The sequence below is a fragment of the Trichechus manatus genome, unplaced genomic scaffold, assembly GCF_000243295.1.
Source record: "Trichechus manatus latirostris isolate Lorelei unplaced genomic scaffold, TriManLat1.0 scaffold00038, whole genome shotgun sequence".
Classification (NCBI taxonomy): Eukaryota; Metazoa; Chordata; class Mammalia; order Sirenia; family Trichechidae; genus Trichechus; species Trichechus manatus.
Genome location: NW_004443974.1, coordinates 16302030 through 16314986, shown reverse-complemented (window position 1 = coordinate 16314986; position 12957 = coordinate 16302030). Strand labels below are relative to the sequence as shown.

Below are 12957 nucleotides of genomic sequence, written 5' to 3'. Positions count from 1 at the left end.
CTTTACCAGCCACTGAGCTCTATTGCTTCCCAGTAGAGCCCCTGACACGTAGTAATCACTACATAAGTGAAAATTCTCATGATACAGTAAAGTTAAAACATTTTTAAGTCATATCTACTAATTGTTCTTTTTGTGGTTTCTTACTTGGCTTTCAAGCTTGAAAGTTCTTCTCAATCTAGAAATAAATGTTATTTTTGTATATGGCATGCCTTACAATTTAGCAGTCCAAGTTGCAAGCAAAGGAACCAAAATAATAACTATCTAATTGCATTTGGAGCCATTATTCACCAGGGTGACCTCCATGTTCTTGTTTTGGCACTGCCATGAACTTGTTGACTTTTCCTGTATCTACCTTTGCCCCTTATAGCCTAGTCTCAACCAGCAGTCAAAGGGATCCTTTAAAAAGGAAAGTCAGATCATGTCATTCCTCTGTTTAAAGCCTTGCAGTGACTTTCATCTTACCCAGAGTGAGAGCCAAAGTGCTTGCAGTGGCCTTCAACACCCTACATGATGTCCCCTGCACACCTACCTCATTGTTTCTCCTCTGTCCTCTGCGCTCTCTGCTCCAGCCATTAGCCTCCCTTCTGATTTTAAAACACTCTAGGCCTTTCTCTGACTGCTCTTCTCCCAAATAGCCATTTTCAAATCTTAGCTCAAAAGTCATCTTTTCAAGACAGGCTCGTAAAACAAAACGAAATTAAATGGGCACACCAACCCAGGGGCAAGGATGAGAAGGCAGGAAGAGACAGGAAAGCTAGCAGCGGGGAACCCAAGGTCGAGAAGGGGAGAATATTGACACATTGTGGAGTTGGCAACCAATGTCACAAAACAATATGCATATTAATTGTTTAATGAGAAAGTGTTTTGCTCTGTAAACCTTTATCTAAAGCACAGTAAAAAAGTCATCTTTTCAGTAAGTACCTTATTTAAAATCCCAGCACTCCCCACTCCAAGTCTCCCTACCTTGCGTATTTGTAAAACCATAATGTGTTTTCTCTCCTAGCATACCATATACTTTACTTTAAAAAAAAAAGAACTTACTGTTTATCTGTCTTACCCATTAGGAGGCACTCTTTGTTTGTTTCACTGATGTTTCCCAAGTGATTTGAAGGGTGCCTGGCACATTTTAAGAAGTGGTCCATAAGTATTTTTTGAATGAATGAGTGAATGGATGAAATGGATGAAAGTGTAGCGTTGGAAAAGCCACTTTCTCTTTGTCCCCTCCCCCTCTTTGGAGTAAAATAGCAGCTTGTGTTGGATGAAATGTCATTTCCTTCCAGCTGTAACTTGTGTTGATTCTTTGCGTCTTAGTTATGTTAATGCATCATTAATCCATCCTCACCTTGCCCCGGGATGTGGGGTAGGCAGGATTTAGCTAGTGTTGAGGAGGCAGGTGACATGTCATTGCTGGATCTAGAGGCCTAGATTCTCATCTCGTTTCTGATGAGGGAACATGCTCTGTGTCAGCCAAAGCTTATGAGTAAGAAATACACCACTTGTGCCAGGATTACAGCTGCTTGGTGAAAGCATTGCCTGTTTTGCCTATTTTCATTTAGTGATGTTCCCCAGAGACTGTTTGTAAAGCCGATGTTATTTTCCCCTCCCCAGTATGGTAGCTCCAGCTTGCTCTCAGTGCCACCAAAGTCTGCCTGCGCCCATTGTTTCTTGTGGATTTGTTTGCATATTGCACAACCATCTGTTCTCTTTACCATCCAAGCCTTAGATTTTGAAATATGAATTACCAACCGCTCCATGGATTTCAATTGCTTGCTGTTTGTTTTGAATGCCAGTAACTAGTCTTTCAACTGTTATAACCACCGTTTTAAAAGCCTAGCTTACTCGTTTGTGTAGGCGACTTGGGCAGTCATTGTGGCTGAATGAGCTAGTATCTAACTGAACTGTGGGCTTGAAAAACTTCTCATGTAGCTGTTACTGTTCACGCTTTCATTCCAATAAGTGACACTAAGTCAGGAAGTTGTCCCTGGAAGTCACCAGTATATTAAGATTACACTTATTTCATATTTCCTTATTTGCATTGTGACTTAAAATTTACCATTCTCCATGATGAATGGAGTAATATGTGAGCATGATTGTAAGGGACATACTTACTATCCTTAACAACGTCTGTTACTTCTACCACCCTTTGTTGAGTACGTATCCTGTTCACGCTTGTGAGTAAACATTTCACATTTTCTTCTTTCACTTTCTTTAACAAGCCAAGCTCTCCCTTGCCTCTGCTTTTTCTCATGCTTTTCCCTGTGCCTGGAATGCCCTACTGGCATAGGCTTTCAGCGCCTGTGCCTTTCCTTTGTGACATTTGTCATAAAGGCCATTAGTTTTCATGTCTGTCTATACTTATAGGCTGTAAGCTTCACGAGGACCAAGGCTGTATCCCTAGCACTGTACCTAGGGAGTAGAATCAGTAACATCTCTGCAATGAAGGAATCTGTTTCAGTCTTCACAAACAACCCTATGCAGTGTACGCTTATTATAATTTCTGCTATACAGATGAGGAAGCTGGGGTGAAGGGAGGTTAAATCACTTGCCCAAGATCATCCAGATAGTAGTAAGTGGCAGAGCAAAGATTCGCACCCAAACTTTCATCGTGCTGTTCCTTATGAGCAGGAGATGCTGGCATTCAGTCAGTAACATACTAATTACTAATACATTTAAAAACAATAACAACGTACACACCAAAAGACCTGTATACTGAGTGCATCACAATGCTTAGGAAAATGAGATGTTCTTATTTATTAAGTGCTAGCCAGAGATTATTTTTTGTATTCCAGCTTTTCCAGATCTTTCTTAAAGTTCATTTTTCTGCTTTAAAAAACTTAGTACCTAAATATAATTTAGACTTTTTTCTTTTGAGGAATATGTAGGTGCTTCAGAGTCATCGCTCAGAATGTCAGCTTTGGGTTGGACTGGGAAGATGGGTGGGATTTGAGGCAGACCACATGGCCCCTGGCCCAGGACACACAGAGGAGCTTGCTTTATTGCCTCTCCAGTTGGGTTAGGTGACTGCGTGACTAGTCAATTTCTAGTTAACTGAAACTTTAGCCTAGTTATTGCCCATGCACTAAGTCTTCTGCTCTCTCTCCTGGTTACCTTGGGTCAGGTACAGAGTGGAATGTCTGAAGTTCTTTGAAGGAGCTTGTTGTCTGGGTGTCGTAGAGCTTTGCCCTCAGTGAGGATTTGCCAGGGTCTGAACAATTTTTAAAAACTTTTCATTTTGAAACTATTTCTGGCTTACCGAAAAGTTGTAAGAATAGCACATTGAACTCTGTATACTCTTCACCTAGACTCATCACATTTGCTTCATCTTTCTCAGTATACATAAATTATCATTATTATAATTTTTGCTAAACCATTTGAGGGTAAATAGCATGCATTCTTACCCTTCACTGCAAAGAACAAAGGCATTCTCACCCCTAGTCACAGAACAGTTATCAGACATGCTCTTTTGAAAGGCTGATTCTTCATTCTTAACATTTTTTAACTCCTCCTTTTTTAAGCAGCTGCTTAGAGCCCATTATGTGGATGTACTACAACCAGTTCTACATAGAGGATATTTAAGTCGTTTCCAGTCTTCTATTATTACAGACAATGCTACAGTGACTATCTTGGTCTATAATTCTTTGCCCAGATGTGGGATAAATTCTTTGAGGAAGAATTACCAGCCAAAATGTACCTACGTTTAACATTTTGATGGATGTTTTCCAACTGCCCTTCAGAGTAGTTGTACCAGTTTGTGCTCATCACCAGAAGAGGCTTGAGTACTGCTTTTCTGTATCTACCTAGTGTCCTGTGTTGTCTAGTTTTTAGATCTTTGCTAATCTAATGAGTGAACAAATTACCACCCTTTTTTACTTTTATGTGTAACAAAGAGTAGGAGGAGGTGTGTGGAATGAGAAGTGTCAGAAGAAGCACTCTTGTGGAATTAATGTTTGGCCAACTGAATTAGAGAAAGAGGTCCAGGCTTAGGACCAATCATGGTCACCCCCTGGTAATAACTGCAAGGCTGGAGACCTCTACACCCACAGGTGCTTGAGGGAAGAGAAGCAAAGCAGGTGTAAAATGCAGCTTTCATGAACAAGGGCTCAATTCTCTGTAGTTTTGGAATTTTTATTGTTGAGGGTATGTTAGACTGTGATGATTGATTACCTTCTTCTTTGCATCTCCTTTTCTATCAGAAGCTTCCTTTATTACCTGAAAGATATGTTTGCATCCTTCAGGTCTTGGCTCAAGTGGCACCTTCTCAGGGAGGCCTTCCTTGACTGCCCTATTACAACCTTCTTACCGCCACTGCTGCCCCCACCCCTACCCACTTTCCTGCTTTATTTTTCTCCATACTACTAATCACCTGACATCTTGCCTGTTTTACTTATTCATTTTATTTATTGCCTTTTCTATGCCCTCTGTGGAGTGTTCTCTCCCACGAGGATGGGAGTCCCTATTTTGTTCATTGCTTTATTCCCAGTACTATGCTTAGAGCAGTGCCAGGCACATTAGACTCTCAGTATGTATTTATTACTATTTATATATAATTCACTATTGAATGAATGGAATTTTATTTGGGGGGGTTGGTGTAGCTTTGTAATTAAGCTTACAGGTTTTAAGTCATTTGGACCTGGGATCAGCTGTGTGACTTTGAGCATGTGACTTCACTGCTCTATGCTTCTTTCCTTATTGGCAAAGTGGGGTTGATAAGAATACCTGTTTCGTTGTATTGTGAGGATTAAGTGCCTGACACACAGTAGACACTTGGAGGCTCTTAGTATTGTTGTTATTGTTTCATACATTACACAGACTAGGATTCTTGATTAGTCTTTTCTGTTTACATAATACTCATTTGAGGTGAGTGTGTATGTTTGTGTGCACATGTGTGTGTGCTCTGGTGAATTTATTATGCTATGAATCAACTAGGTCACTTTCACAGGTACTTTTAAGAGCTGAAGTCTCAGCTCTGAACATAACACTAACAGCCCCCATTTTTTATGTGTGACAATTTGATTTTTTTTTTTAAGAGATAAGAGTATATTTATTGCCCATTTATGTAATTACATGTGTCGCTAAGGACAAAGGTCCTTAAAACAAAATGAAAGGCAGAGTAGAAACATTTCCCTACATTAAGTAAGCTAGATGGCTTTGCTTCCACTTCTGTCTTCAGACAATTTGATATTTTATAGTAAAGACCTATGTATTGTCCTCCTACTTTGAGCTTCCTGCTTGTTGACCTGTGCTCATAGCCATAGTGAAGGCCACGGTAAATGGGCAGTCAGTACTACACCTGCATCCACTGCGTTGGAAAGGAGGACCCATCCCGGTATGTGAGATTGTTGAGGAGACAAGGAGGGTACAGTTAAGTGGTTTTATGGTAACTTGTCAAAAATCCAACCCTCATTTTGAGATACAGTTCTCCATCATAGGCTCAGTTTTAGCTCTCTTTTGGCACTGTGCAGTCTACCTTGTGATTCTTCTACACATCTTTAAAGAACATTTCTCAAATTACATTCTTGGACAAAGCACTGTGATAGCATCATTGTGAAGGTCAGGCTTTGTTAGGAAAGCTAGTTCTTGGAGAAGTGAGAGCCAGAGTTTGTTTTACCATCATATTCATAATAGGTGACTTTAGTGGCCTTAAATCCTTGAGTGTGATACACTTTGATGTTGATTTGTCCATCAGCAGTTTTAAAATGCCGGTTCCTTTTCTCCCTTGAATCTAATAAAGGTAACCTCTTGTTTTCTGCATCAGATCTATTTGTATTTTTGAGAGCTAATGATATGTTATGCCTTTGGGGAAGAAAGGAAAAATTCCTCCTGATTCTTGAGCGAGAGAAGGGACAGAGCAGTAAGCCACATTCTCTATTCCCATATTTTTAATAAAGATTGCACTGGTACTCATGATTCCACATCTATTCATATGGGGTTGTGTATTGGTGCTATGTTGCTGCTTCTGAGATTGGCACTGTTATATTATTAATAGTACTGATCACACATGCCTTGCATTTAATATAGAACATAAGAGGCTCACCTAGCATGAATGAAAAATCTCAAATTGAAAGTGTAGTTGCTATAAAATTTTTAAAGAAGGGAATGTGCTATGGTTGAACTTCTGAAATAAAAATAGTGTATTTTTAATGAACAAGTTATATGAATGTCCTTGGAATTTTGAGTAGGGGAGCTGATGTGGGGAGGAGGCCGAGTGTCTTCCTGTCACCTTTATGCCAGATAGAATCCAGAGACTTATACAGGACACTAAGGATCTAAGTTAAACTGACCAAAAAAAAATTGAGTTTAGAAAGGCAGCTGTTCCATTTTTAACTCATCCAGTTATGCCAATGATGGCGGAGATCTCAGAACAGTTGGAGATTTATATACACAAACGTATGTGCTGAAATACCACACTCTGATGGCATTCGATGAAGCAGTAACCTTTGATGATGAATTTTATTGCCCTTTTTAGGGGAGTGGAGGGGGAGGTGGGTGGTACTTCACAAGACTCTAAATTTACCAAAAATATAAATTTAAATTTTCTTAGAAAAAATGTCAAATGATTGTGGATCCCAAAATGCCTTTGTTGACATTTTGATGGTGCTTTTTGAGCCCAGTATGGTATGCAAGTGAGAAGAAAAGAGGTTTCTTTTCTTGCTAATATGGTATTGAGTCCGAAGCCCTGGACCAAACAATGTCCCAGGAATCTTCATGATTTATATGTGATCTTTTTTTGAACATTGTTAACCTGTGCCCCTTACAGACAATGCAGGGTCAGAAAATGTCAGGGGAAATTTGTATTGCTTTCATAAGTGTTTAAAGAAAATTACTGTCCTCAAAATCTAGAGGATATGTTGGACATTCTTAATAGAGTGATATGTTTAGAGTGACAAACGCCATGCATGAAACTGCTTTTGGATGGTGAGGAATGAAAAATATTTTACTTCTGGTCAGGGCCGGTTGTAAAGAAGAAAATACGTTGTTGTTACCTGTCAGGCTGTTGTAGATGCTATTTGATTTGTTGCAAGGGTGAATTCTCAGAGCAGTCAGCCTTTTGAAATGCTTATTCACATTCAGACTATTTATTAAGGACCTAGAAAGAATGTTTAGTCTGAAGTATAGTGCCAGGCGCTGCCCATTAGGAGAGAAGCTGGAATGGGAAGGCTTTGGTAGTAGGAGACAGGAGAGAGCAAGTGGGAAGCTCGGTGTGAAAAAGCCATTTTCTAGAGCCAGTGGAACAGAGAAATTGACCCTAGTGATTGGTGGTGTTTGGCCTTCCCTACTGATTAGCTCTGCCTCATGAGGCCCATCAACTCTTCAAGGAGTTAAGATCTACAGTTGATAAAATGTTTTGTACAAAATGTTATTTGCATAGGTGAAAATGAAAAATTGTCTTGTTCATTTCATCATTTAGGTCATTAAAAAAAAAAAGATTTAAGTGAAAATGGGAAGAGAAGACAGTTCTTTGGCAAAGCAGAAGCCGTGGAACTATTTTCAACCCCTGTGTTTTGAAACAGCGTTGGTGACTTTGGTTCAGCTCTTTGAGAAAGGAGAAAAAAAAGAATGTGTGGGCTTGATAGGTGGTTTTGCCAAATTACAGACCAAAGTTCAAAGTGCCACCTCGTTTCTTTTCAAAAAGTTACTTCCTTGGTAAACACCAGATGAAAATCTATAAAAAGGAACCTAAAGACTGATTTTATTTCATGAGGCAGAATGTCTATCATTCCCTTGCCTATCTCCAGATTTTTTCCATTGTTTTTCCATTTTTCAAGGTGGTTGCCATTATGTTCTTTATTTTTTTTGAAGTGAGGTGGGTCCTTCAGGCTAGTGGGCTGGTTAGCAGAACTGCTTCTCCAGTCTGCTTGGGCATGCAGTTAGCAGCAGCGCAGTTTAGCACCTCGCCCACCACATCCACCTTCTGATTGCAGCGCTTACCAGTGGAAAAGCTTTCTGCGGTTCATTATTTATACAACCTGAGTGAATTTGCAAATTAATTGATGTGTGGGAGGGAAGGCATCTGCTATTGTAAAAACCTTTAACTGTCGCAGTAAAACTTGAAATAAAATTAAGTGTTACTATAGTAAACTAATAGTCCCCAGGTGATAAAACACATTTTGTACTGTGCAGGGGCTTACATTTTCAGGACCTTCTTAATGTTGAAGCTCCCCCACATATAATTTTTATTTTCACCAAAGGAATACAAGTACCTAGTTAAAAAGGCAAATTAGTAATACTATGAGATTTATAACAGGAACATTAGTTTCTTGTCTGTCTGTTCCACATGCCACTTCCTGGAGGCAACTCCTTTCAAATCCTTTAGCTGTTTCTCTGGATACTTGTCTACATTTTTCTAAATAACTTGTTTAGGCTGCTATTTTAGGCATTATTTTTTTATTTATGTGGAAGATAAAGCTTTAACTCATACACCATCCTCCTTTCATCAATTTACTCCATTTTTACATTATCATGACTATGAAATATTGTTTACAGCTGAGCCATGTAGTGTACTAACATTGCTGTTTCTTTTCATGAAGGCTGGGTATGAGGATTGTTTTACTATTCAGAGTACAGATTTACACGCCTGTTTTCAGCTGTTCTAAACCCTGAGCCTCACGAGGTCAGCCTCTTCAGAGAGTAACCGGCTTCTGATGGCAGCAGGGATCTGGGTGTTTAAAAAAGGCTAGGTGTTTTAAAAAGGCTGTTTTTGCCTCCACCCCATACCCAGTATCTCCAATTCCTCAGTCTTTTGAGGTTTTACAGTCCAGTTCAGCTTGGACTTATCCACCCTCCACAACCCTACCCTCCATGCAGAGTAAGTTTTCAGCATACTTCTCTCTGCTGATAAAGTGCTGGTTTGTTCGCTTCCTATCTTCTAAAATTTAGTTGACTTCTCTTTCTGACATTGTTTCCTCTGCTATTCTCTTTGTCTTTGTGGGCTTACCCCCTTGTGTTTATTCATTTACTATCATTTTTGTGGTTTGGGGAGGGAGTGCAGGTGAATATGACTGTTCAAACTGCCATGTTCAACAGGAAGGCTTCTGGGCTCCTATTTTTTGTTTTATTTGCACATAAGTTTGCTGGATCTTGGTGTCGATTTTAAAAAGCACATTTTTTGATTTAATGGACCTATATTTTCTATGAAGGCTCTTCTTTCATTGCATGATTCTAAGAAATTTGTTCACACATTTGCACTTTGCGCATTTGAAAAAGAGTAATATGTCTCTGGGTCCTTAGTATGCTTTCTAAGAAGATCCGTCTGATGCTAATATTTCATTATTTAGCAGGAGGAAGAGATGATAAAATACTGAGTTCCTGAGAAGAAAGGACTGACCTTTTCCACCCTCTTTCACCTACCAGCTGGTTTGAAAACCTTTTTCGCTATGGTGCTTTCTTACTATTTTGGCTGTCAGCAGTTAGCTTTTCTGGAGTGTAATAGTTGAAGGCAAGAGTACCTGGTGGGTGATGGCAGTGTTAAAAGCTGAACTTTTCAAAGAAGCAGAGACTCCATTAGAATTGCAGCCACTACCCTTGTGCTGGGGCTGGGGAGAGGCAGGCAGTATTCTAGTAGGGAGTGATTGCCGACTCCCAGACACAAAACATGGCTCTGGTGACGGTGCAGACTGCCCTGCTTCTAGAATGGAGCAGTGGTGGAGTGTCTGACCCTCCTGGCACTGCCAGGCTTTGTTCTGTCTTCCGACAGATAGACAGGTAAGACATTTTCACATCTCTTCCTGTCTTTGAAAACCGGGACGTACATCACCAATTTGTTAAATATTTTGCCTCTGGGGAATCCTTGCATTTTCTGCATGGGAAATGTAACCCGTTTTAAACACACATTTCTCTACCTCTGTACCAGCTCTAGCAGCAGTTTATACATAGTGACCCATACCTTGATTTGCAACTTTTGGACCATGCCCTTTTGTTTTTGCAAGGGTAATGTAAAATGCTGCTCACAAGTCTATTTCAGACCTTACTAAAACATCATTTCCCCTGCCTTGTTCCCAGATTTCTGTGCTTAATCATAGAAAGGCAGCTTGTTCAAATATACATTATTCTTGTTTGGAGAGCTCTGTTGTCTTGTCTTTCTCCCCTTCTCCCTCCATATTTGGTAACCCGGCTTCACCGAGGCCATTCTTATTAAATATCATAATTTGCTCATTGGAGAGTTATTTGTAAACTTAATTAATTCTCTGTCAGTGTTTGAGTTAATTTTCTCCCTTTAATTTCAGCCTCTCTGGTCATGGTTTTCCATACTCTGTCCTGTGTCTGTTAAAGACTTTGTAAATAGTTTTGAACTGCCAGTTGGTGATATATGGGCCTCTTTAACGTTTCTTTGATTTATGTACAGTGCTGTGGAAAAAGGCAAAGAAAGCAAATTATATGGTGAAAATGTTGCCAGTCTTCACTTCTTTACTGTTAGTTTTAAAAAGTACACTTATCAATCAGATCTGATGGATTTTATATAAAGATTGAAAATTTAACTGTTTGAAGACTGTTGAATTGTATGTTCTTTATTTGCTTAATCAGGTGTAACTTAGTGCTAGAGTAAGGTATCGGAATTCTAGAAGCTCCTTAAATCTCTACTATTTGCCCCTATCCTGCTCTCTTTCCACCAGTCCTCAACAGTATATGCATGAAATGGTGAGGCTTTTGATAGAAGTTGGAAGGGTGGAAGCCTCTCAGTGCTTGAAACATAATTGCATCCATGTTTGAAACTCTGAACCCGTGTTTGGACCAGTGAGAGCTTCACTATTATGTTAGCTGGTTATGACTTGTCAAAGGTTTCTCTGTAGCATAGTTTTGATGGGTTCCAGGTAGAGATTAGCTTCCTGAGTCAATCAGTGAACCAACAAATATTTTTTGAGGTTGTACTGTGATTGTATTCAAATTTTAATGTGTCTAAGAGCTACCTGGGGTGCTGACAGTATTAATTCCTAGGCCCCTCTGCAGAAATTCTGATTCAGTAGATCTGAGGTGGGTTCCTGGAATCTGCATTTTTGGCACACGCTTGCTAGATGATTTGGATATGTATGATCACTGTGTTTAGAAAAATGATCTGAAGGTTATAATGCCCTTTGATCGCACCACTCCTCTGTTCAGTACCTTCAATGATACCCTCTCTCCTCCAATTGTCTATTGACTAAAGTTCAAAGAAGGTATAAAAAATCCATACCACTTGGAGGTATTATGGATTTTTAATTTGTGTAGGCATGGTATATGTGTCTGTCTCTACAAGTTTCCTCCAATGCCTGCAGTCCCCTTCTGAGTATTTTTGTATTTATTCGTTTGTTGTTGTATGCCGTCAAGTTGATTCTGACTCATAGCAACCCTATAGAACAGAGAAAAATGTATGTTTCCTAGGCTGTAATCTTTACAGGGGAAGATCACAGAGCCACTGGTGGATTTGAACTGCTGACCTTTCCGTTAGCAGCTGAGTGCGTAACCATTGTGCCGCCAGGGCACATTTGTTTATCAAGTATTTATTATTATTATTATTATTATTGAGTTACAACTATGAGCCAAGCACTGTTCTAGGCCTTGGTGCTATAGTTAAGGTCACTGTTATGATGGAGCCGGGTGTATGTGTGTGTGTGTATGCGTGTCCGTGCACGTGCGTGTGTGTTGGGAGAGATATACGTTAAACAAAGAAACAAATAAGAAAACACCCAGTCGAGATTAGTACCTGGAGCCTCTCTTAGATTAGGTGGCCAGAAAGGGCTCTCTGAGAAGGTAAATTTCTGACTGAGATCTGCATGACAAGAAGTCAGGCATGCAAAGATCAGGGTGAAGAGTGTTCCAGGCAAACGGGACAGCTAGCGAAAGGGGTCCTGAGACAGTGTTCTAGGAACGGAAAGGAAGCTAGCCAGAGTGGCTGGAGGGCAGTGAGAGGGGGTAGAGTGGTGGAATTCCAGTGAAGTGGAAGAGGGAGGCAGGGACAGATCATGTAGGCTGTCACACTCTGTGCTTTGTGACTCCGTGGCTCTGGCTGTGGGCGCTTGGATCTGAGATGGGTGCTTAAGCCAAAGGTTGTTAGCAGTTTACAAGGTATCCGATATGGGGCTATGCCCAGCAGACACACTCTCCATTGGATGGTACAGGTTCGTGATCCTTATCTAAAACTTTGTGTTTTGGATTTTATAATTTTTGGGGTTTTAAGAAAGTAATATAGTCCATATACCATGTGTTACATTAATTTTTCCAGCAGGGTCTAGGGCAGTACCCTGTAATCAAACATGTTAATACTTGTGCAGCAAAATACATGACTGTTCACACTAAGTAAGATAAATTAAGTTTAAATAGACTCATGTCAGTTCATGTCAAGTTTTGCTGCCACATGCTTTTTGGCGCCTATGTTTATGAAAAAGCTTTTGACTTTCAGAACTTTTTATTCATTTTTATATTGAATTATGGCTCTGTAGTGGCAGATTCTTGTTCTATCCTCAGTTTTGAATGTGAGACACAGGAAGGCAATAAGTGGGTAGAAGAGTATATGTACACATGCTCGCACACTCATTCACACATCTCCAAGCGGAGTCCTGGAAGAGAGCGAAGGTACCACTGAGTCAGTGGGGTTGGAAACAGCAGCAAGTGGAGAGGGAGTCAAGAAGCCAAGAAGCTGAGTAGGGAGAATGGATGTGAACTGATAGAGCCGTTTACTGAACAACAGTGAGCAGTGTTCCCATTTTCCAAGAGGTCTGGTTGTGGACACATTTCCTGTTTCCTTACTTCCCCATGGAGCCTCATAACAAACTCTTACAAACTGGGTAACCCACATATGCCTGTGCCTGTTGCAGCCTGAAAAGGCATAGCTGGGTAATAAGGAAAGGCAGTAAATCTCCATCATCCTCACTTCTTCATGGAACCTTATGTGTGAAGGTGATTCAGAGTCCAAATTTCTACCATGCTTTGACATTTAGTTCAAATCTCCTGCTCCCTAAGTATTCATTTATTTAAAAAAATACT

The 12957-nt window shown here is 40.1% G+C and overlaps 1 protein-coding gene across 3 annotated transcripts in view; it reads left to right on the top strand.

Moving 5' to 3' along the window:
- MED27 (mediator complex subunit 27) overlaps positions 1-12957 on the top strand; it is a 237913-nt gene that overhangs the window by 50331 nt on the left and 174625 nt on the right. Inside the window, exon 3 of one of the 3 annotated variants that reach the window (XR_002824001.1) lies at positions 9276-9354. The exons of 1 other annotated variant lie outside the window; for it this stretch is intronic. Coding sequence is in view for 1 of the 2 variants with exons in the window: in XM_023730825.1 (XP_023586593.1) it covers positions 9276-9302 (27 nt within the window). In the remaining variant the exon portion in view is untranslated. Of the gene's footprint in view, positions 1-9275; positions 11371-12957 lie in introns of those variants that run through there. One more of the 3 variants, XM_023730825.1, reaches the window with a different exon arrangement.